Source organism: Drosophila erecta, unplaced genomic scaffold, assembly GCF_003286155.1.
Source record: "Drosophila erecta strain 14021-0224.00,06,07 unplaced genomic scaffold, DereRS2 tig00000380-arrow-arrow-pilon, whole genome shotgun sequence".
Classification (NCBI taxonomy): domain Eukaryota; kingdom Metazoa; phylum Arthropoda; class Insecta; order Diptera; family Drosophilidae; genus Drosophila; species Drosophila erecta.
Genome location: NW_020825234.1, coordinates 32197 through 55749, shown reverse-complemented (window position 1 = coordinate 55749; position 23553 = coordinate 32197). Strand labels below are relative to the sequence as shown.

At 37.3% G+C, this 23553-nt stretch overlaps 1 protein-coding gene across 1 annotated transcript in view; it reads left to right on the top strand.

The window, feature by feature from the left end:
* Positions 1–511: 511 nt before the first annotated feature.
* Positions 512–23553, top strand: part of LOC113564708 (dynein heavy chain 8, axonemal) — a gene marked incomplete at its 3' end in the record, with an annotated part of 47743 nt that continues 24701 nt past the window's right edge. The window contains exons 1-2 of the mRNA XM_026983574.1: positions 512–832; positions 888–1066. Of these exons, the coding sequence (XP_026839375.1) occupies positions 538–832; positions 888–1066 (474 nt within the window). The remainder of the gene's footprint in view (positions 833–887; positions 1067–23553) is intronic.

Sequence of the window (23553 nt, the reverse complement as noted above, 5' to 3'; positions counted from 1 at the left end):
CCTATTTCTATGGGCCAAGGTCAAGAAATTCATGCTCGAAAGCTGATATTATCTTGCCTAGAAGACGGAGGATGGGTGTTATTACAAAATTGTCACCTAGGATTAGAATACATGGTAGAGCTTACAATTCAAATATTAGAGCTTGAGCGTCAGGGAAAAGAAGCATCCGTTAATCCAAATTTTCGAATATGGATCACAACAGAGCCGCACCCTAAGTTTCCAATAACTTTGCTTCAAATGTGTTTAAAATATACTAATGAACCACCTGCTGGAATACGTGCTGGACTAAAAAGAACTTATACCAATTTATCCCAAGATTTCTTGGACTACTCGCAATCTCCTTTTTACTTGCCTTTGGTTTATTCAATATCATTCCTTCATACAGTAGTGCAAGAAAGGCGAAAGTTTGGACCCTTAGGTTGGAATATACCTTATGAATTCAATTCCTCTGACTGGTATGCAAGTTGTTTATTTGTACAAAATCATTTAGATGACATAGAGCAAGGAAAGGGGATAAGCTGGGTGACTGTGCGATACATGCTTGGGGAAGTCCAATATGGTGGCCGCGTTACTGATGATTATGACAAACGTTTACTTAATACATTTACAAGAGTATGGTTTCACGATGCCATTTTCGAAGAGAGTTTTCAATTCTTTAAAGGATATAAAGTCTACAGCTACAAGGAGCAGGAAGCTTATTTGACAGCCATTGATGACATGGTAAATGTAGACCCCCCTCAAGTGTATGGATTCCATTCTAATGCCGAAATTACTTATCAAACAAATACCATGAGAAATATTTTGGATGAAATTATGGGCATTCAACCTAAAGGTACGTATATTTATTTAACCATACTAATTAATATTTACTATTCTTATATATGAAGAATCGTCCTCCGGGACTGGGGAATCGCGAGAGGACCGAGTTGCCCGCCAAGTAAAGGAAATGCTAAGCAAAACACCTTTGGCTTTTGATTTATTCGATGTAAAACAGCATCTTATTGCAATGGGAGCCACAAGCTCGATGAATATTTTTCTTCGACAAGAAATTGACAGAATGCAGAGAGTAAGTAAAAATAAATCCAAATAAAAATCCAACCAGAAACACCAATGGGGGTAAAAAACGCATATTTGAAAATAAACCTACATTATTGAAAAGTTATTCGGAAGTTGATAAAGTGAATAATAATAATAATCAGCTAGAATTTGTCATATTCTAAGGATGACCTTTTCTCGAAGTTTTCTAGACACTAAAAAAAATTGTATAAAAGTTCATCAATCAAATTTGATTATTTATTCTGAACGGGTAAAGTGCAATGAAACCAAATATGCAGCTTCACTATGCAAGCTCATCTTCTGCATTATTTTTAGCTCCCGGCGAGCTCCAAGAATTGGATACACCGCAGCCGACATATAAACAGGGACACTTTAGTTGCTAATTGGATTTAGATTTAATTCAATAAAACTGTTGCCCTTTTTATTTTTATACCCATTACTCGTAGAGTAAAAGGTTATACTAGGTTCGTTGAAAAGTATGTAACAAGCCTTCTTTCTGCTTGTTTCCGATCATATTATATAAAGTATATATACTTACGCAGTTACTATTTTCTTGAGTCAAATAAATGATCCGTCTGTAACGAAGACAAAGATCAACGCTGAAGCCAAGTATAAATTAAAACACGAACGATTTCGGTGAGCGTCTTTATTTCAAAACTGTCAGCTTAAGACTGAATGTACAGAGTTTTGATCGGGTCGAAGTGAGTCGCGAGAAACGGAAATGTGTTTGTCAGCATTTTTATTTATTTGTGTTTAAGTGCATGCAAAAAGAATGATGAAGTTATACAACAATCATGCGCTTTACTTTTTTGTGGATTCAAGTTTCGTTACGTTATGTTGTGTATTTATGCACGCGCAAGATTGTATGCGCGTTGTTTTTGTTAGGTTTAAGTTTATGTAAGCGTAATATGAAAAGCATATTATGCTACTTCCCTCCCCTTAAAAGGAAGCTTATGCTTCTATTGGGGTTGACGCATATAATCTTGGTAATGCAGTTGGGTTTGTATCCTGTGTTTCCATAATTGTTTTTGTTGTTTTTAGTTTTAAGTAGATACAAACTATACAAAATGTGAGGCTAATGAGTGATATAATAATAGAGACTGTAATATTATTATTTGATATTAGTTTTACAATGTCCTTATGTTCTATTGGTTTTATTTTTATTAGTTCAATGGGTGTGTACAATGGGGTTAGATTTATTTCGGGATTTAGCTGGTTTTCGTTTAATGTTATCTTTCCTATTTTAATTTTACATTGTTTTATTGTTATTATTTTATTGCCGTTAATTGTTACATTTTTATTTATTTCTTGGCAATCTTGTTCTATAATAGTATTCTTTATGTTCCAAGTAAGGATATTGTTTGGTTCAACGTATTTAATTATCTGGTTAACTGTTGTGGGGACAAAATTGCAAATTGGTTTAGTTTTTTTTTTATAATGTTCTTAATACATTCGTTACTTATTTCCTTTACTATTTTGATTATAAATTTTGCCATGTTCTTCAAAATAAGTATCTTTTTCGTTGTGATCGAGTTGGAACCCGTTATTATCTGGGTAAGGTATTATGTTAATTGTGTGGACAGTTTTTTGCTTAATGGGTTTATGTGCTATGATAAGTATTTGGTTAGTACTAATCCAGGTTGATGTTTTAATTTGTAAGATGTTACTGTTGTCAACGCACTCTAGTCTGTCGTAATTGAGTAATTTGGGATTAAATAGTCCTAGTCGTGAAAGTTGCATTCCCATTGCAATGTCTTCTATATACTCGGTAAATTGGATAAGTTCGTATATTAACTGTTCTCTGTTACTATGTTCGTCTAAGAATTCTTTTGTTCTTTGTATGTTTCTGTTAATGAGTTGAATTATGTCATTTATTTCATGTAGATTTATTGAACTTGTTGCTACTGATTCTAATTGTTTTTCAATCTTTGTTCGGTCATTGTTATCTAATGTTCCAAATAAATATTTAAACGCTGATCCTACTATGTTGATTAGTCCTCGTTTCTGTCTATTTGTCTGGTGTAAAGTTATTCCGCTAAGTTCTCTTCGCATTTTATTGTACAAAAGGTCAATTTGGGGAATATTAGTGTAGTTAGTTATCTTATTGTTAAAATAGTGGGTTGGGTTAGGTTATCTATATCGGAAAGGTTTACGCGAAGACAATGATTTTCGTATTCTGAAGGGATTTGAATCGATTTATCGGAAAATAGGAGGTATCCGTGGTTAGTGTCAATGTTGTTGATTTGAAGTTGTTGGGTTTGGCATAATTTTGTAGGCGTGAGGAGGAGTATTATGATGAATATGAAGTTATGAAGTTCATTAATTTTTTTCTGTTTTTTAAATTGAGTTTTGTAGTAATGTGTCTCTCTATTCCTATTGGTGATTTTATAATGGTCTTCGTCAGTTTGTTCGACGTTTTTTGTTAATTTAAAAGGGTTTTCTAATTTTCCTTTTTGTAATGGTCCCTTTCTGTATCTAGTGTCAACATTGTATTCGGTTCTGTTTTTGTTTATTTCGTTAATTCTAACTTCCTTATCGTGTTGTGTATCTAGAATTGGTTGTCCGGCATAAATGAATATGTGAGCGGGGGTTTGTCCAGTAGTGTCGTGTTTGGTATTGTGATTGTAGATGTAAAGGATTGTTTCTATTTTACTTAACTTGGTCTCGTTGTCGTCAGAATTTTTTATGATGCGAATTTTTTCATTTATAGTCTTGTGCAGCCTCTCTATGTCAGCGACACCTGTTTTCGTAGTGTTAAGTTGTAATTCTACGTCTTCGGTTTCGAGCCAACGTTTAAGGGCTAGGCTGGAGAATGCGCCGTCTCTGTCTGCTTTAAGAAGTCTAGGTTTCCCCAACTGATTAAATATACGCATTAAGGCGTTTTTACATTCTATCCAGTCCTTTGTCTTTATCTGTTCGAGAGTGGCGAATTTGGAGTAAACATCGATACAGCTCAAATAGTGATTCCCTTCAGAAGAATAGATATCTATTACAAACTTATCGCGGCAATGTTCGGGTTTAGGGGTAATTTTCATTGGCATTTTTGTATTGCGGTGTTCTGTCTTGGCTAAGTTACAAACTTGACATTCATTGATTATATTTTGAATAAGGAGTTGGCTATTAGGAAAGTAGTAAGTTTCGCTAAAGAGTTTTACAGTTTTTTGAATTCCTGGGTGTAATAACTTTTCGTGTGTGTTTAGGATTAATTCTTTGAATTTTGCATAAGTAGGAATGTTTTTTAATAAGACGAGACTTCGGAAAATCTTTGTACACTTTGGATTCATGGTTTCTGTGTACGCGCTTTGAATCACTTCAAAGTCTGCATCGCTTTCGATGTAAAGGGCGCTATTCTTCGAACAAAAGTGGTTGAGTAAGTATTGTTTGGCTGTTTCGAAGGTCATTTCTGCATAGGAGATACGTACTATTTGTTTCTTGAAATAGGTTTCATATTCTGTATTATTATTGGGACCTTTCGAAAAAATGATTTGTCTTTTATGGTAGTTTATTGCTTTTTCAGATAGGCCTATTAGTCCGCTACTATCTTCTTCCGCGCTATGTTGCGTGGATTCTCCGAAAAATGTCTGTTCTATTTTGGTTCTAGACAGTGCGTCCGCGACATGGTTTTCTTTCCCTTTGATGTACCTTATGTCGAAGTCGTACTCCGATAGTCTAATCTTCCATCTAGTCAACTTGGAGTTAGGCTCTTTTAGTTTGTGTAGCCAGCACAATGGTTGATGGTCAGAAGCTACTTCGAAGTGTCGCCCTAATAGATAATGTCTGAAAGTTTTGGTTGCCCAAACTATTGCTAATAATTCCTTTTCTATAGCGCTGTAATTGATTTCATGTTCATTTAGTGTTCTGCTGATGTAACTAATAGGGTGTCCGTCTTGTGATAAAACAGCTCCTAAAGCTACATTGCTGGCATCTGTTGTCAATGTAAATTTCCTCTCGAAATTCGGTATTTTTAGGATCGGATCTTCAGAGATTAATAATTTTAACTTTTGGAATGCTTCTAAGTATTCTAAACTGTTTATATCTATTGTTGCTCCTTTCTTTAGGCACTTGGTCAGGGGTTTGGCAATGTCTGAAAAGTTAGGTATAAATTTCCTAAAATATCCTGTAAGTCCTAAAAAGGCTTTAATTTCTTTAGTTTTTCTTGGTAACGGATATTTAACTATAGCTTTGATTTTATCCGGGTTTGGTTTAATCCCGTCTTTAGTAATAACATGTCCTAAGAAAGTTGTCTCTTGTTTTAAGAACTCGCATTTATCTAGTTGTAATTTTAAGTTTGCCTGTGATAATTTTTCGAAAACAGCTTGTAAGGCTTGAAGATGTTCTTCTAAAGATGTGGAGAAAACTATGATGTCGTCTAAGTATACTAGACAGCATTTATTTAAAAGTGGACGGAGTAAATTGTTCATGCATCTTTGAAATGTAGCGGGGGCATTTTTAAGCCCAAATGGCATTCGTGTGTGTCCATATTTTGTAGAGAAGGCAGTTTTGGCTATTGACTCTGAGTCCATTTCTATTTGATGAAAGCCCTTTGCAAGATCTATTGTTGTGAAATAATTTGACTTCCCTAGTTTCCCTAATATTTCATCTATGTTTGGTATGGGGTATCTGTCGTTTATTGTTATTTCGTTCAATTTCCTATAATCTATTACGATACGAAGCTTCTGCTGTCCAGAAGCATCTAGTTTTTTAGGTACGACCCAAATGGGGCTACAGTATGGTGAATTACTTTCTCGGATAATGTCCTGTTCTAACATATCCTGGATCTGTTTTTCTACTTCCTTTTCATATGTCTGTTGGTAACTATAAACTTTAGAGTAGACGGGGATATTGTGTGTGGTGTTAATAATATGTTTTTCTTGGTTTGTGAACGTGAGCTTGTCACCTTCGCGAAATTGGATGTCTTGGTATTTTGTCAGTAGATTGGTTAGTTTCAGTTTTTCTTCTACGTTAAGGTGTTCTAATCGGAACAAGTTCTCCTGAAGTGTGGAGGTTTCTAAGTAAGTGGGGTCTTGTGGAAATGAAGTGTCCATTTGAATATGGTTCTGTTCTGTAATGTTGTTACCGTCTTTTATCTTGTATATTTTGTTAAATAGAGTGGCAGTTTTCTTTTTATAGTCGATTATTGCTTTGGCTTCGGACAACAATTTGCGTCCAATCAGCATGTCATAATGATCTGAGAACTGGTGGATCAAGAACTCTTGGGCAATAGGGAAGTAGTTGTTAGGTGGTATATTCGTAAGTTCATTAATTATTAACGGGCCATTACTGGTGTGGATTAGGTAATTGGTTTCTTGTGTTGGTGTTTGAAAAATATTTCGCGTGAGCATATTTATCGTAGATCCTGTATCAATTAGACATTTCAATTCGGTATTATTATGTTTGATCGTTATATATTGGCTTGATCCGGGGCTACTAGCCGAAAATTTTCTGCTTGTTCGGGGTCGTCTGGTTCGTTGTCATTTGTTGTCGGTGTCTCCTTTTCTGTTGTTTCTGAATTGTCATAGTTCTGTTCAGGGGGACATTGAATTAATTCTGGGGGATAGTTCGATTGATAGGGATAAGGCTGAGGTTGAAAATATTCTGGATAGTAGGGATAATAGTAATTATAGTTATAAGGATATTCGGGTTGATTAGACGATACTTCTTGGTATCTTATCTCTTCTGTGCTCATTTTAGACTGTCCGCTGTCTGATGGTCTCTGTCTTTTTATTGGGTTATTAGTCCGTACGTTTCCGGTTTGTGGATATGTTGTAGGCATGTGAGTGTGGCTAGGTTCGATTTTGGTCAAAAATATTTTGTCGGTTAAAAGCTGTGTTTGGTCTGGGTGCTTGTGTCAGAGGTATGTTAGGTTGTGGGTAGATAGATCTATTTTGATATTGAGGTATCGGATTTGTGTTAAACCTGGGTACATGAGAATATGCTTGGTGATAGGGTTGATAGACGTTGTTATAGAATGGTTGGAAGGGTGCAAGGGGTCTGGTTTGATTGCTCATTTGCCTGTTTTGGGGAGTGTTTGTTACTTTGTTTGGAATTGAAGTTGGCTTTATATTATCTTTACTTGAGGTTGGTGCCTCGTAAAGACCTTTTTCTTGTAATATGTTTATTAATGATCTCAGGTTTGGAATATTACAGTTAATTATTCTGAGATAAATGTGGCTTGGAAGTTTTTGAATTAGATTTTCGATGCTGGTTTGTATTAATCTAGTATATAGAGTGGTTTCAGTAATATTGTTTTCTAGTTCTAATTTACTTATAAGTATCTGCCGTTTTCTTTCGACTTCTTCAAGGAAATGACGAATGTTACCTCGATATTGTGTGTTCCTGAATTCCTCTAGAGTTGGTGGTTCGGTGCTTGGGGCTTGTAGTTAAGTATAAGTTGAGTCCTGAGTTCACTCCAGTTGCTGAGGTTGGTCACTCCGAGGGCGCGGAATACATCGCCACTGATGTTCCGTTCGATGTGTCCAAAGATTTTTAACTTCTGCCTTTCATCTGTAGTCTGATAAAGAGCCAAGATGAAGTCGATGCGACTGATGAAAGTGTACAAGGTGTTAGGATCTCCGTTGAAAACCTCGATTGCGTGTATTTGTCTTTCGACTTGAATCATATTCGAGTCAGACAGTTCTATTTGTGTTGGCGCTGCTACTGCCATTGTGGTTTGTTGGCTTTGAATTTTGATTAATGTTTGTGTATTTGCTGTTGGTTTATTTGTCGGTTCGTAACTTGGGTAGGGTTTCTTGTGGTTCGCTCACTTATTATTATAATATTTCACTTAGTTGCACTGTTATCGTTATAATTCGTTTTAGTTGTAATTGAGTTTATTTAGTCTTCATTTAATTTAGCTGTTATTATTTGTTGCACACTTTGCTATTTCGCTTTGTTTTGAGTAACCTTTTGTGGATTTACTACTCAGGGAATTCAAAGGCGTCTTCTTAAAATTTTTATAATTTTAAGTTGTTTCACGTTCACAATCACTTTGTGGGATTAGGTAGACCGTTGGTTGGCACTTTTTGTTGTGAACCGATTGTACCGATATTACCGACGCGATTTGCGAAAGTTCTTTAGCGGATGATGATTGAAGAATTGAATAGGGTTTCTATCGCATCAACAATGTTTCATCCTACCGACTGCGCCACTTACGTAGTTACTATTTTCTTGAGTCAAATAAATGATCCGTCTGTAACGAAGACAAAGATCAACGCTGAAGCCAAGTATAAATTAAAACACGAACGATTTCGGTGAGCGTCTTTATTTTAAAACTGTCAGCTTAAGACTGAATGTACAGAGTTTTGATCGGCTCGAAGTGAGTCGCGAGAAACGGAAATGTGTTTGTCAGCATTTTTATTTATTTGTGTTTAAGTGCATGCAAAAAGAATGATGAAGTTATACAACAATCATGCGCTTTACTTTTTTGTGGATTCAAGTTTCGTTACGTTATGTTGTGTATTTATGCACGCGCAAGATTGTATGCGCGTTGTTTTTGTTAGGTTTAAGTTTATGTAAGCGTAATATGAGAAGCATATTATGCTACTATATACGTCGGGATCTCAGGAACTATAAGAGCTAGTTGAGAAAACGCATCAAGATTCCAGAGACATAAACACAGTGCACGTTTGTTAAATGATGTTGCTACGCTCACTCTACCACCCACAAACCGCCACACTATTACAATGGATATAAAAATGTGAAAAAATATCACTACATTTTTTAAAGGTGTGGCCGGGGCAGTTTTTGTGCTGTTTGTGAGCGTTGAGTGGGCGTGGCAACATTTGGAAACAAACTTGCGCTGCTGAACTTCTGGAAGCTGAATGCTTAATCTCAGCATTATAGCTTTTGTAGTTCCGGCGATTTGTAGTTCCGGCGTTCATACGGACAGAGGAACAGTTAGACAGACGGACAGACGGACATGGCCAGTTCGACTCGGCTATTGATTCTGGTCAAGAATATATATACTTTATATTGTCGGAAACGCTTTTTTCTGCCTGTTATATACTGTTCAACTTATCTAGTAAACCCTTATAATCTAAGTGTAACCGGTAAACGTGTAAGAATGTTAGACATTGTATTAGAATTCTACAATATTGGTTACGCGAGTAAGCATCAACAGCTTAGAATACCAAATGACAATGCTTATACAAAAATTCCATCAGAAAGAAAAGCAGAACTATTAATGATTAAAATGTACAGAGATAGGGCTCTAGATACCAATTTGATATCAATTAGGACAGCAACCATTGACCGCTTTACCATGACCAAATTCTAATAACTTCGGTTGCCAGCTTGAAGACCCTGGAGCTGCACCTCGACTTTATTAATATAGGCAATTTCAGCTACAACATTCTGCACCTCCTAGGCCACATGCCCAAAAACCACTGCCACGTCCAGGGCCTTTGGATATGGACCATAAGGACTTCGTTTTTAACCAGGCAAAAGACCACTGTTGTAATACCAGACATATAGACTACAAATGAAGAAAACGAAACTCTCTCGAAATGAAGAAAACTCTACGCTCATAATACCAGTCATATAGACTACAAATGAAGAAAACGAAACTCTCTCGAAATGAAGAAAACTCTACGCTCATAGAAAGAACTAAGTTTAAAACTAAGGACGAATTTCTATATAAAGCAAAAACAAGTTAGAATGATATAGTCGAGTTCCCCGAATATCAGATACCCGTTACTCAGCTATTAGAAGTGCAAGCGAAAATTCCAACATATTCTGGAATTTTCTGGTAGGAATTGGGGCAAAAATAATTAAATGACGAAAAACGTACAATTTTTAAATATATTATTAGGGCGTGAGAGTTTTGTGCGATTTGTGGGCGTTAGAGTGGAAGTGGCAAAAAGTTTTTTTGCAATTCTATAGAAATTTACAAGATATATATAGTAACATAATATATCTATTCTACACCCACAACTTCCCATAACATAATTATAAAAAACATACACTAGTATAGTATAAAACACATATACACACATTAATGTCTAAAAACAAAATATTAAGGTCTAAGCACAAAATGTAATCAAAGAACGAGATCCCTTCGATTATCCTTTTTGTTTTTGTTGTTTTTTACACCCAGAGTCATGTTCCAAAGTCACCCTTTCTCACAGATTCATTAACTCACGTCAATTCTATTAAAATTATTAATATCAAAACTTCAGCTTGGCTTAAATCTGATACAATCGAAAATCTAATACCACAATACCTGCATTCCGAGAGAAATAATTAAAACACCAGTTTTTGAAATAATACCATACCCAGACGAAAATAGTAACATACTAACTGAAACAATACATAACAAATATTTTTTGCACAATAATCAAAGTTACACAGCAAGTTCCCAAAGCTTGGTCATAAATAAATGTATAACAGGCATACTAAAGCAGGTCTCAACACAATGTAGATACAGTAAAAACACATTCTGATTTTGAAATAAAATATGTAGAGCCTAATATAATTACAGCTTGGAACCTTTCCAAGACTATCTTAAACCAAAATTGTATTAATAGAGATATTATAATAGAAGGTAACAACATGATAAAAACATTTAATTGTTCCGTTCAATTAGAAAATAATAGGTTGGCAAATATCTCCCTTCCGCTTTTTTGCTCTTTATTCAATGCTTTTTAAAAAGTGTTACAGTGATCGGATTTAGTTTAAATATGCGCCGTTTTGTTCGATAATCTGTTTCCATCTAGACGGCAACTTCATAATACCTCCCTCGTAGAAGCCCCCCTCCTTATTTGCGAAGAACTCGGTCAGCTACTTTTCACAAGCCTCTTTTGAGTTCAACTTTACACCACCAAGGGCATTCGCCATCGACAGGAACAGGTGGTAATCACTTGGCGCTATGTCCGGGCTATATGGTGCATGCGATAAAACCTCCCATCCGAGCTCCAGTAGCTTCTGACGAGTCATCAACGAAGTGTGTGGTCTGGCGTTTTCCTGGGGAATCACTACACCCTTCCTGTTGGCCAATTCTGGACGCTTCTGGTCGATCGCCTGCTTCAAGCGGTCCAGTTGTTCGCAGTAGATGGTAGAATTAGGCGTCTGGCCATATGGGAGCAGATCATAGTGGATGATTCCCTTCCAATCCCACCAAACACACAGCAAAACCTTCCTGGCCGTCAATCCCGGCTTGGCCACTGTTTGGGACGATTCACCGGCCTTCGACAACGACCGTTTTCGCTTGATATTGTCGTATGTGATCCATTTTTCGTCGCCAGTCACCATCCGCTTCAAGAATGGGTCGAGTTCGTTCCGTTTCAGCAGCATATCGCAGGCGTTGATTCGGTCCAGAAGGTTTTTTTGCGTCAAATCATGCGGCACCCAAACATCAAGCTTTTTTTTTGTATCCAGCCTTCTGCAGAAGGTTTAAAATGGTTTGGTAACTAACTCCCATCTCCTGGGCGATGTCACGAGATGCCACATGCCGGTATAACTCGATGTATTCCATGATTTGATCGGTATTTGTCGTCACAGGTCTTCCGCCGGCTGGCTTATCCATGGTGTCGTTTTCACCGGCTCTGAATCGTCGAAACCATTCCTCCGCGGTTCGAAGTGATAGAGTACCATCCCCCAAAACACTATTAATCTCACGGAACGTTTCTCTAGCGGATTTGCCTTTAACGAAGGAAAACTTTAAAATAGCGCGAATATCGGCGTTAGTGAACTCCATGCTTACACGTCTATAACTGTTGAACGCAATATCCAAACTAATAGCGTCGTTTTGTAGGTTATGTCAACCCCTTTCAAATTATGTATAGTATTGCCAGATACGAGCTCTGTAGCGCTTTGTACATAGCCGCGAAATTCAAAAGACATAAAGGCGGAAGGGAGATATTTGCCAAACTAATTATTACATATTAATTACCATCACAATTGGATTACACTCACACTATCTATGTAAGCAATAACGTAACAAAATTTGAACCACTCGAATAAATTCACACAAAAGAAATAATCTTAAACTTCGCTCTTTGACCACTCAAAATTGCCTATAAAACAGTAAGCATATCTCCATGCAGCAGTTCAGCACTGAGTTATCAACCGCGTTAACTCCGCTAAGCCAACTTCAATTTCGAAGTCCATTATCCAACTTAGTGATAATTCAATGGTTCTTGTTCTTCCTTAATCGGAAATAAATAAAAAGGTTTAATAATACAGAAAAACTCAATCGTTTTTTTTTATTAAACCCTCGGTCTGAATTCGTAAATATATAAAAGTGAAAAAATATCAAAAAATATGAAAAAATTTGGGCGTGGCAAAAAGTTTTTTGGCAATTATACGATTTTTTTCATTTGCACCTAATCTAAAATCAAAGCGAATTGCCCTGCATTTGATCCTATCATTTTCTAAGTCGACGGGAAATATGCTAAAACTAAGCATATTCGGATATAAATAAAAGAAAAGAAAACAAGACAGACTATCAGATACCCGTTACTCAGATAGTGGAAGTGCGAACGAGAAATTTCTTCATTTTCTGGAATATCAGTAGACTGTGAGACTGGTTAGTGTTAGTGTTAGTGTTTTGATTTGTTGCAGGGTAATAAATACCATAGTTATAATGTCTGTTATCATAGTATCTTTGATTATTGCTTTGAATCATATTTCCCCTGTTCTTTGGATTATGCCCTTAATTTATTAAAATACTGTTTTTCGGGACTAGCATCATAGAGACCTAGCTCCATTGTAGCTTGTTTTAATTTGCAAAAAGAATTAATATCCTTTCGCGCTATTGACATATTCATTCTATCTGGAAATTTTCGATGTATTGTGGCTGTAATTGTTTTTTTTTTACATTTCTCTATAGTTCGACTTATCAATAGGATCACTTTCCAATTCGAGTTTATCCAAAATATTCCAGTACTGTTCTTTCAATTTTACAGTAAACATACATTTTTTGACGCACAGTTTATAATCTGTTTTGTGTTGGATTTGTAAGCCCACGGAATTTTTCAGTTAATTTGCTGAGTTTATCTGACCACATCCACGTAAATTGTTTTGCGGAACAATTTTAACTAGTAATTACTTTTTTAATTCGCTGGTCAGGATAGCTAGTTGTAAAGCATATACTGTAAATGACCAGTACAGTACTAATCCGTATCTGGCAATACTATACATCATTTGAAATGTCTTGACGTAACCTACAAAACGACGCTATGCATGATTAGTTTGGATATTGCGTTCAACAGTTATTCGAACCGCGGAGGAATGGTTTCGACGATTCAGAGCCGGTGAAAACGACACCATGGATAAGCCAGCCGGCGGAAGACCTGTGACAACAAATACCGATAAAATCATGGAATACATCGAGTTAGACCGGCATGTGGCATCTCGTGACATCGCCCAGAAGATGGGAGTTCGTCACCAAACCATTTTAAACCATCTGCAGCAAGCTGGATACAAAAAAAGCTTGATGTTTGGGTGCCGCATGATTTGACGCAAAAAAACCTTCTGGACCGAATCAACGCCTGCGATATGCTGCTGAAACGGAACGAACTCGACCCATTCTTGAAGCGGATGGTGACTGGCGACGAAAAATGGATCACATACGACAATATCAAGCGAAAACGGTCGTGGTCGAAGGCCGGTGAATCGTCCCAAACAGTGGCCAAGCCGGGATTGACGGCCAGGAAGGTTTTGCTGTGTGTTTGGTGGGATTAAAAGGGAATCATCCACTATGAGCTGCTCCCATATGGCCAGACGCTTAATTCTACCATCTACTGCGAACAACTGGACCGCTTGAAGCAGGCGATCGACCAGAAGCGTCCAGAATTGGCCAACAGGAAGGGTGTAGAGTTCCACCAGGACAACGCCAGACCACACACTTCGTTGATGACTCGGATGGGAGGTTTTATCGCGTGCACCATATAGCCTGGACATAGCGCCAAGTGATTACCACCTGTTCCTGTCCATGGCGAATGCCCTTGGTGGTGTAAAGTTGAACTCAAAAGAGGCTGAGGTGAAAAGTAGCTGTCCGAGTTCTTCGCAAATAAGGAGGGGGGCTTCTACGAGGGAGGTATTATGAGGTTGCCGTCTAGATGGAAACAGATTATCGAACAAAACGGCGCATATTTGAACTAAATCCGATCACTGTAACACTTTTTATAATGCATTGAATAAAGAGCAAAAAAGCGAAAGGGAGATATTTTCCAACCTATTATTATGATATATTTACTATTTAATAATAATTAGAATACTCTAACATATTTCTTAAGCACATCGGCTTCTCCTCAATATCAGTTACATTTAATTTCCAGTCTTAAGTTGAACACTGAAGAATAAGGATCATAATTCAATTCGATTTGCAATTTCTTTTATTTAACTACTACAACGGTCCATTTAATAGGCTCAAAAGCAAATAATAATGTAACTGGCGCAGTCGGTCTAAATCGCTTTCTAAAAACACCACGCTTTTAGACACCCATGCGACGGTCAAGTTTTGATTGGAGCCTCGACAATAGCGCGAAACCGTGTAACGCAGTGTCAACAACAAACCTAAGTTTAATATCAGGAAGACTATTGAATTTGTGAGAGGCTGTAAATCCAATTGGTTACCTCAGAACCCCTCGAAAAAGCAATAGTGCAACCCATATGAAAATAAAAATCGATCTTAAGAGCAAAAACTAAAAATAAAATAAATTAGTGAAGAGACAAAATAAAACGCCAACAGCAGATCCTATTTGGGCATGTCGAGCGCATCACCAGCGGAGATTTCCAGCGGAAAGGAAGGAGGAAGCAGAAAACCGCAGACAAACACTTACCAGTAAGCTTGATTTAGAACAAAATGCTGAAGAAAAAACTTTATATATAAGATTAATAACATCCAGTATTGAATCCCTTATTGAAAAATTACCTACACACATTTATTTAAGAATAAATAACCACAATATACCAGATCTGAGTTCACTAATAAACATTTTAAAAGAAAAAGGATTGTATGAACAAGCGAATCGTACAAGCTTTTCTATTCAAGAACAAAATTCTTCTGAAAAGCCACAAAAATCCTATAATCACATTATTAATCAGACTAACACTACCAACTCATAATCCACCTAATCGTCATCCGATACACCCTATCACCCTAATCCGAACAATGTATTTCAAACAAGCCAACATGCATACAAGGCTTTTCAACCAAACCAAAGTGTAAACTTTAAACCTCGACCAATTTCTAATACCCATCGAAACAATGCATTCGATCAGAATAGGTTCAGAGAACAACACCAATATCAAAATCCCCAATCAACATAAAACTCAAGTTTCAAACAATAAAGCGATTAAGACCAGCTGATAGTGGACAGACTAGGATGAGTATTGACGAATCATTGTACCAAGAAGACGCTTTCTATCAGCTATTTTTACTATATCACTATTTTTACTATCCAACTTACGACCATTTGGAATATTATCCAGAATATCAGCATCAAACTGGAAACAACCAAAATTCAGAAACAACACAACTGCCACAGCAGATTAATACAGACGAAACAAGCAATGACAACTAAGAACCCAATGTTGAACAGGCCGAAAATTTTCAGCCACAAGCCTTGGAAAACCCCAATATCGAACAATTAAATGCAAAGAAAATAATTTGAAATGCCTTATTGATACCGGATCAACAGTTAGTTAACATGATATCCTAAAACATATTTGACCTACCAATCCAGAATACTAATATTCTTATTCGTACCAGCAACGGAACGCTCATTATCAGCAAAAGTATAAATATACCTATATATATAAATATATATTTGTTCCCAACAACAAACGAATTTTTACTTCACCCTTTTTCAGAGAATTACGATCTCTTTTTAGGAAGAAAAAAAAAAAAAGCAGAAGCAAAGGCAATAATAAGTTACCGCGATGAAGAGGTAACTCTTTACAACAACAAATACAAATTAGTAGAAGGAATAGCAGCACAAGAACAGAGTCATTTTCAAAATGTAAATATGACACCTGTCAAAATTTCACCCCTATTAGAATCAGACCTATACAGATTGGAACATTTAAATAACGAAGAAAAACAAAGATTGTGTGCGCTCTTGCAGCAATACCATGACATACGGTACCATGAAAGTGACAAGTTGACATTTACTAATCAAACCAAACATACCATCAATACAAAGCATAATCTACCCATTTATTCTAAATTATACAGTTACCCACAGGCTTATGAACAAGAGGTCGAAAGCCAAATACAAGATATGCTAAATCAGGGTATTATAGGTACCACTAACTCACCTTACAATAGTCCCATCTGGGTGGTTCCAAAAAAACAAGATGCATCAGGCAAACAGAAATTTAGAATTGTAATAGACTACCGAAAATTAAACGAAATAACAGTAGGAGACAGACATCCAATCACAAACATGGACGAAACTTTAGGAAATATGTTATTATTTCACAACTATATTCCTGGCAAAAGGTTTTCACCAGATCGAGATGGACCCAGATGGAATCAGTTTCGAAGACAGCATTTTCACAAAGCACGGTCATTACGAATATTGGCGCATGCCATTTGGGTTAAAAAACGCACCAGTCACCTTTCAACGGTGCATGAATGAAATTTTACGACCACTTAAATAAACACTGTCTTGTGTACCTGTACGACATAATTGTATTTTCGACATCCTTTGATGAGCACCTACAATCGCTCAGACTAGTTTTCGAAAAACTAGCAAAAGCCAACCTTAAGTTACAGCTTGACAAGTGTGACAGGATACTAACGTAAGTTCATTCAAAACTGTGCAGACATAGCCAAACCCATGACTAAATGTTTAAAAAAGGACATGAAAATTGATATTACCAACCCAGAATATGACTCAGCATTTAAAAAATTAAAATATCTAATATCAGAAGACCCAATTCTTAAATTACCCGACTTTACAAAGAAATTTATTTTAACCACAGACGCAAGTGATGTCGCTTTGGGAGCGGTACTCTCACAAGAGGGACACCCACATAGTTACATAAGCCGAACACTTAACGAACACGAGGTCAATTACAGCGCAATTGAGAAAGAACTCTTGGCAATTGTATGGGCGACAAAGACTTTCCGACACTACCTACTTGGACGACACTTTGAAATATCCAGTGACCATCAACCACTAAGCTGGTTGTACCGTATGAAAGATCCAAATTCAAAACTAACCCGATGGAGAGTAAAATTATCCGAATTTGATTTTGACAAAGTATATAAAAAGAGAAGAAAATAGCGTGGCGGACGCACTATCCAGAATAAAAGTCGAGGAGACATACCTGAGGGAACAGACCCAAAATAGCGCAGAATAAGATAATAGTGACTTGATCTTTATTACAGAAAGACCTTTAAACACATTCAACAGACAGGTGATATTTTTGAAGGAACCACCAAACATTAAAATAACCAAGTATTTCAAAAAAACACATAACTCAGATTTATTACGACAATATGACTAGGGAAAAAGCCGAACAATATTTGGTTGACCATTTTTGCGGTAAAAAGAGTGCGTTGTATATTGACAGTGACGCAGATTTCGGGATCATTCAAGCCGCACATAAACAGACTACAAACACTAAATATACCAGAATCTTGCGTAGCATAATTTTACTAAAAAACATAACCACTTATGCAGAATTTAAAAAATTCATCTTAAGCACTCACGAAAAACTTCAACACTCTGTAATACAGAAAACTACAAAGCTTTTCGGTGAAACGTATTATTTCCCCAATAGTCAACTACTTATCCAAAACATAATAAATTAATGCAATATCTGTAATTTAGCAAAGACAGAGCACCGTAATACAGATATGCCAATGAAAACCACACCCAGACCAGAACATTGCCGCGTCTATCAAATTCATGCTATCATGTTTGCCTTCAGATGAGTAAATGTCTATACATTAGAAGAAATAAAAACAAAGAACTGGTTGGAATGCAAAAATGTACTTATGCGTATATTCCACCAGCTGGGCAAGCAAAAAATACTAAAAGCAGACAGAGATGGCGCGTTTTCCAGTTTGGCCCTTAAACGATGGCTAGAGAGTGAGGAAGTCGATTTGCAGCTTAACACAACAAAGGCCGGTGTGGCGGACATAGAAAGACTACATAAAGCAATTAATGAAAAAATTCGCATAATCAAAACATCCGACGACGACGAAATTAAATTAAACAAAATAGAAACAATACCTAACATATACATATACCAAACAAGATACCAGTATACAGACCCCTGCACACATATTTCTCTACGCTGGACAACCAATATTAGACACACAACAAAACAAAGAAAACAAAATAAACAAAAACAGTGATAGAATGGTATACGAAGTCGACACGAGATACAGAATAGGCCCACTACAGAAAGGCAAATTAGAAAATCCATTTAAGCCAACCAAAAATGTGGAACAAAAGGACTCCGACCATTACAAAATCGCTAACAGAAATAGAGTTACTCACTACTACAAAACACAATTCAAAAAACGAAAGAAAAATAATAAAATTTCAATTCCACAACTTGATGACATTTTTGCTTATGCTGATCACAACAGTTCATGGACAGCAAACTCAAATTAATAATATTGACACCAACCACGGCTATCTCCTTTTTTCTGATAAACCAGTCCAAATACCATCCTCCTCTGAACATCATTGTTTAAGTATCAACTTAACCGTAATAGACACTGTAGCTGATTATTTTGAACAAAAGCTGCGTACCGACTATCATGCACCCCAAATCAAATTTTTGTACAATAAGATGAAAAGAGAATTAACTAGAATAACCCTGCAACATAGAAATAAACGTGGACTTATTAACATAGTGGGCTCAGCATTTAAATACCTATTTGGAACACTTAATGATTGATAAACGACGGAATGTAGAAGATAACACATCGGGAAGAACATCGTTAACACCCTTTTATACGAACTTATGCAGTTTACAGAATACTTAGAGGACTTGGAAATGGGAATACAGCTTTCCAGACTCGGACTGTTTAACCATAAATCACTAAACTTCGACATACTTGAGAGGGTAAACAGCCAAAATATTTTGTACATTGAAACATCCATTTGGATCAATTACAATGATAACCAATTATTAATCATATCTCACATACCAATTAACTCTTTATTAATAAACACTATCAAAATAATCCCTTCCCCAGATTCTAACGGCTATCAGCTAGAATACACAGACACACAATCACATTTTGAAAAAGAAAATAAAGTTTACAATAACGAAAATAAAGAAATAAACAATGAATGAGTCACCAGTATCATTAAACATTTAAAACCAATTTGTAATTTTGAGTTTGTTCATACAGATGAAATAATAAAATACATAGAACCAAACACAATTATAACCTGGAATTTAACCCAAACAAGTCTCGCCAAAATTCAATTAATAATAAAAAAATAAAAGGAAATAAAATGATAAGAGTGACTCAATGTAAAATAGAAATCAATAGTATAATTTTAAGTGAAAATCTCTAAAACTAGAAATAGATTTGACCCATTGGGGGGTATAATGATACACACCACTTACCATAACAAAAATAAAAACTGTAAGACATAACGACATTGATGAAATGATTTCACAAAACAATGACTATTATCATCATTACACTTATTTTATTGTACTTATATTTAAAATACGTATTGTTTAACCCATTCATGATCTTGTACGCAGAATTACAATTAAGAAAAAATCAAAATCAAAACACACCACAACAAATAGAAATGGAAGAAGCTCCATTACCCGTACTATATCCATCATTCCCAGCCCAAGTATAGGATTCTCTTTAAGGGAAGGGTAGTGACGTATTTGCGCCACCCAAACCGGCCAATTTCATTAATTCCATTAACCATAAAGCACTTCCTGTACTGTGTGCCTTCTGCTCAGTATGCGTTTTTATAAACAAATCCTTTGGCAACGATAAACAAATTCTTGGGCAGCGGCACTTAGCCATTTATGTAAACAAATCCCTAAGCCAAACCTAAGCAGTATTGCCTGCTCTTTCTGAGGCTTTTCCTCAACTTAAGAATCTAAGAGCAATGCTCTCCCTAATTATTTAAGAGCAATGCTCTCCCAAAATACACTAACATATTTCTTAAGCACAGAGGCTTCTTCTCAATATCACTTACATTTAAGTTGAGATTACGCATGCAGATTCCATTCTGCAGACTGGAGTGTTTACGTCTGCTCCAATGATTAGATCAATACGACCAGGTTAACGGTTTTCCATTTTTTTCTGATCAACATTAATTGCCTTGATTGAAAGTACTTTCATAAGTTTTATCGAAATAATGCACAAAGTTGTGCTTGGAAATGAACGTTACATGCCTGTTCTGCTATTGCAGCGTTGACACTCGTTTTCTGTGATATACCATTGAATACATATTTTATCAGGGATTTATTTAGGGACTGGGTGCTCTTTAGACCTACCTTTAATTTTCTCATGCAGGTTGTTTTCCAGGAATAATTTAAGCACAACCCTATAGTTTGTAATCGATAGCTATGATAGCTGGCATGATGATCGATACCGATAAGAAGAAGAGGAAGAGATTGAGAAGGCACGCGTACGGAAGCGCACGAAAAGTTTTGTAAAAGCGAATGTGAATTTAGTGAATGTTACCCTCTCAGCCAACAATAAACACTCCACCAATGGAGAAGCCAGCCATCCTGTCATCTTTCTACAGTTCAGAAGTGGGATAACTTGAGTTGGTAATGTGTAAGAGGCAGTACCAGTGTGAGAGACACGAAAAAGCAGAGGCAGCAGAAGAGTCGTCGGCATGGGAAGTTTGTAATGGGATAGGTGTTGCCAAGGCATCCTTTCCTACGTGGCTGATGGATTCAAATGAAATTTACGAGAATTGTGGTGAAATCGCGATCACCCTTGCAGACGGGCATACAGCGGTGCACATGGTTGCAAGATTGTGCGTGCAAACGATTGTCAATAATATGCCAAAAGCTAATCAGCAGAAGCGGCAGCAATGAGAAGATGGAATTGACATAGATGATTTTATTAACCGTAACCCTGGAGATCAAGCGGCGATCAGCCATGGTAGCAAGTGTTGGGTAAGGAAATTGCGAATACCTTACCAGATTATGACCCCGGAGATGACCATTCGATCTCCGTGAATCAGTATATTGATGAAGTCAACAAAGTGGTAGATGCGTATCAATGGGACGAAAAATTTTTAATTCTTTGTATAAGTTAACAACTAACAATTTATTGCTTCGTAGCAACTAAGTAGCTTCGTATAAACAATGCTGACGCGCCAGAATTGGGTTCAGCGCTCCACGCGAAGAACGCCTGGCAGCGGAAAGCTGACACTTCCTATCGGGAGTGTTGCTTCACGCTGCAAGAAATGCTGAGTCGGCTTGCCGACTTGTGGTGGCGCGATGCATTGCTCGAGGGTAAACTTAGTTTCAATATTGTCTTCTACTCAGTTCAAATCTTGTGACCAAATAAACCACAGCTTGCTCCGGCTCATTGCCGTTAAACACAATTGTTCTTATTTACAATCAAATCGCTATCGCCACAAGGCTAGTGATAATAACTAAGGGGGCGAAGTCAAGCCCTCCAACATAATCTCCATAAACAGTGTCTAAGACGAACCTCAGCTAAAGAAGGAAGATCTCTGGACCTACTGGAAATAACATTACACTGGACCTAACAGGAACTTATATAATTGGCGCCCAACCAACAATCTGAACCCACCAATCTAATTTAACACACTTTGTCAGGCGACAAACAGGGTAGTTAAGTTAGAAAAGCATGTAAGTTTTACAAGATACTTCTTTGACGCAATCAAGAAATTTACTAGCGAAAAAAAAGTTGTGTATCTGGCCACGTAATAAGTGTGCGTTGAATTTAATCGCAAAAACTTTGCATATTTTCGGCAGAGTAAAAATTTGTTGCATACCTTATCAAAAAATAAGTGCTGCATACTTTTTAGAGAAACCAAATAATTTTTCATTGCATACCTGTTTTTAATAAAATACATTGCATACCCTCTTTTAATAAAAAATATTGCATACTTTGACGAAACAAATTTTCGTTGCATACCCAATAAAAGATTATTATATTGCATACCTTTTCCTGTCATACATAATAAGCCGATCATTTTTGCTCGGCGAAAATACATATTTGTGTTGTGTCAACCAACCGATGAGTTGGGCAGGTACTTATAGAGACATAAAGGTTGAATACGATAGTGAGGACAGTTGGGGGGAGGAACAAGCAAGCCCGATAGTAGATCAGCCGTTAGCTAGCAACCCTATAAACAACACCATGGATCCAGCTCAGATCCAAGCACTTGTCGACAATGCCGTCAGACAGGCATTGGCACAGCAACAGACCCAGTTTCAATCACAAATAAACACCTTAGCTGAGCGGGTACAGAGTTTGCAGGTGGAAGCACCGCAAATCATCACGTACGAGAAGGTTACTGTGAATCCTGAGGTTAGGTGTGACTTACCACTAGACATAATCAAGTCCGTGCCAGAGTTCTCTGGCACCCAAGACGAGTATGTGGCCTGGAGACAGTCGGCCATATACGCTTATGACCTATTCAAGCCTTATAATGGCAGTAGTGCGCATTACCAAGCTGTAGCTATCTTACGAAACAAAATCAGAGGCGCAGCTGGGGCCTTGCTCGTGTCTCACAACACTGTGCTAAATTTCGATGCCATTTTGGCCAGGTTAGACTGCACGTATTGCCTACTGAGGCAGGGACTGGAGATGGTTAGGCAAGGGGACCTGCCATTGATGCAGTACTATGACGAAGTCGAGAAGAAGCTAACGCTCGTCACCAATAAGATTGTGATGTCACACGAACAAGAGGGCGCTGACTTGCTCAACGCGGAGGTTAGGGCCGATGCCCTCCATGCTTTCATCTCGGGCCTCAAAAAGTCCCTCAGAGCTGTGGTTTTCCCGGCTCAACCTAAAGACTTGCCATCTGCCCTGGCTCTGGCCAGAGAAGCAGAAGCAAGCATTGAAAGGAGCATGTTCGCCACTTCCTACGCCAAGGCCGTAGAGGAACGTGCGCAGACGTCTGGAAACGGCAAAGGCCGCTTCCAGAATAGACAGGGAAAAGACAACAAAGAGGAACAGGGCCAGGACAGAAACCCACACTTTGTCAGGCGACAAAAGGGTAATGGTAATGGTCAGACCAACAATGACAACCAGGCGCAGGCACCTCAACCTATGGAGTTCGACTCGTCCTCCAAGTTCAGGCAGCGCACTGAGTATAATACGAATAAACCCAATGAGTCCAATGCCTCTAAGAGGAGAAATTCTTCGGACCGTTCCACAGGGCCGAGACGTCAACGCTTGAACAACGTTGTCCAAGAGACCCCCAAAACCAATGACTCGAAGACAAAAGACCCCAAGCAGGAGTATGAGAAGGCAGCAAAGGCTGCCGTTGACGAAATTGATAGTGACAATGAGTACGCTCCAAGCGATGACTCATTGAATTTTTTAGGGGGCGC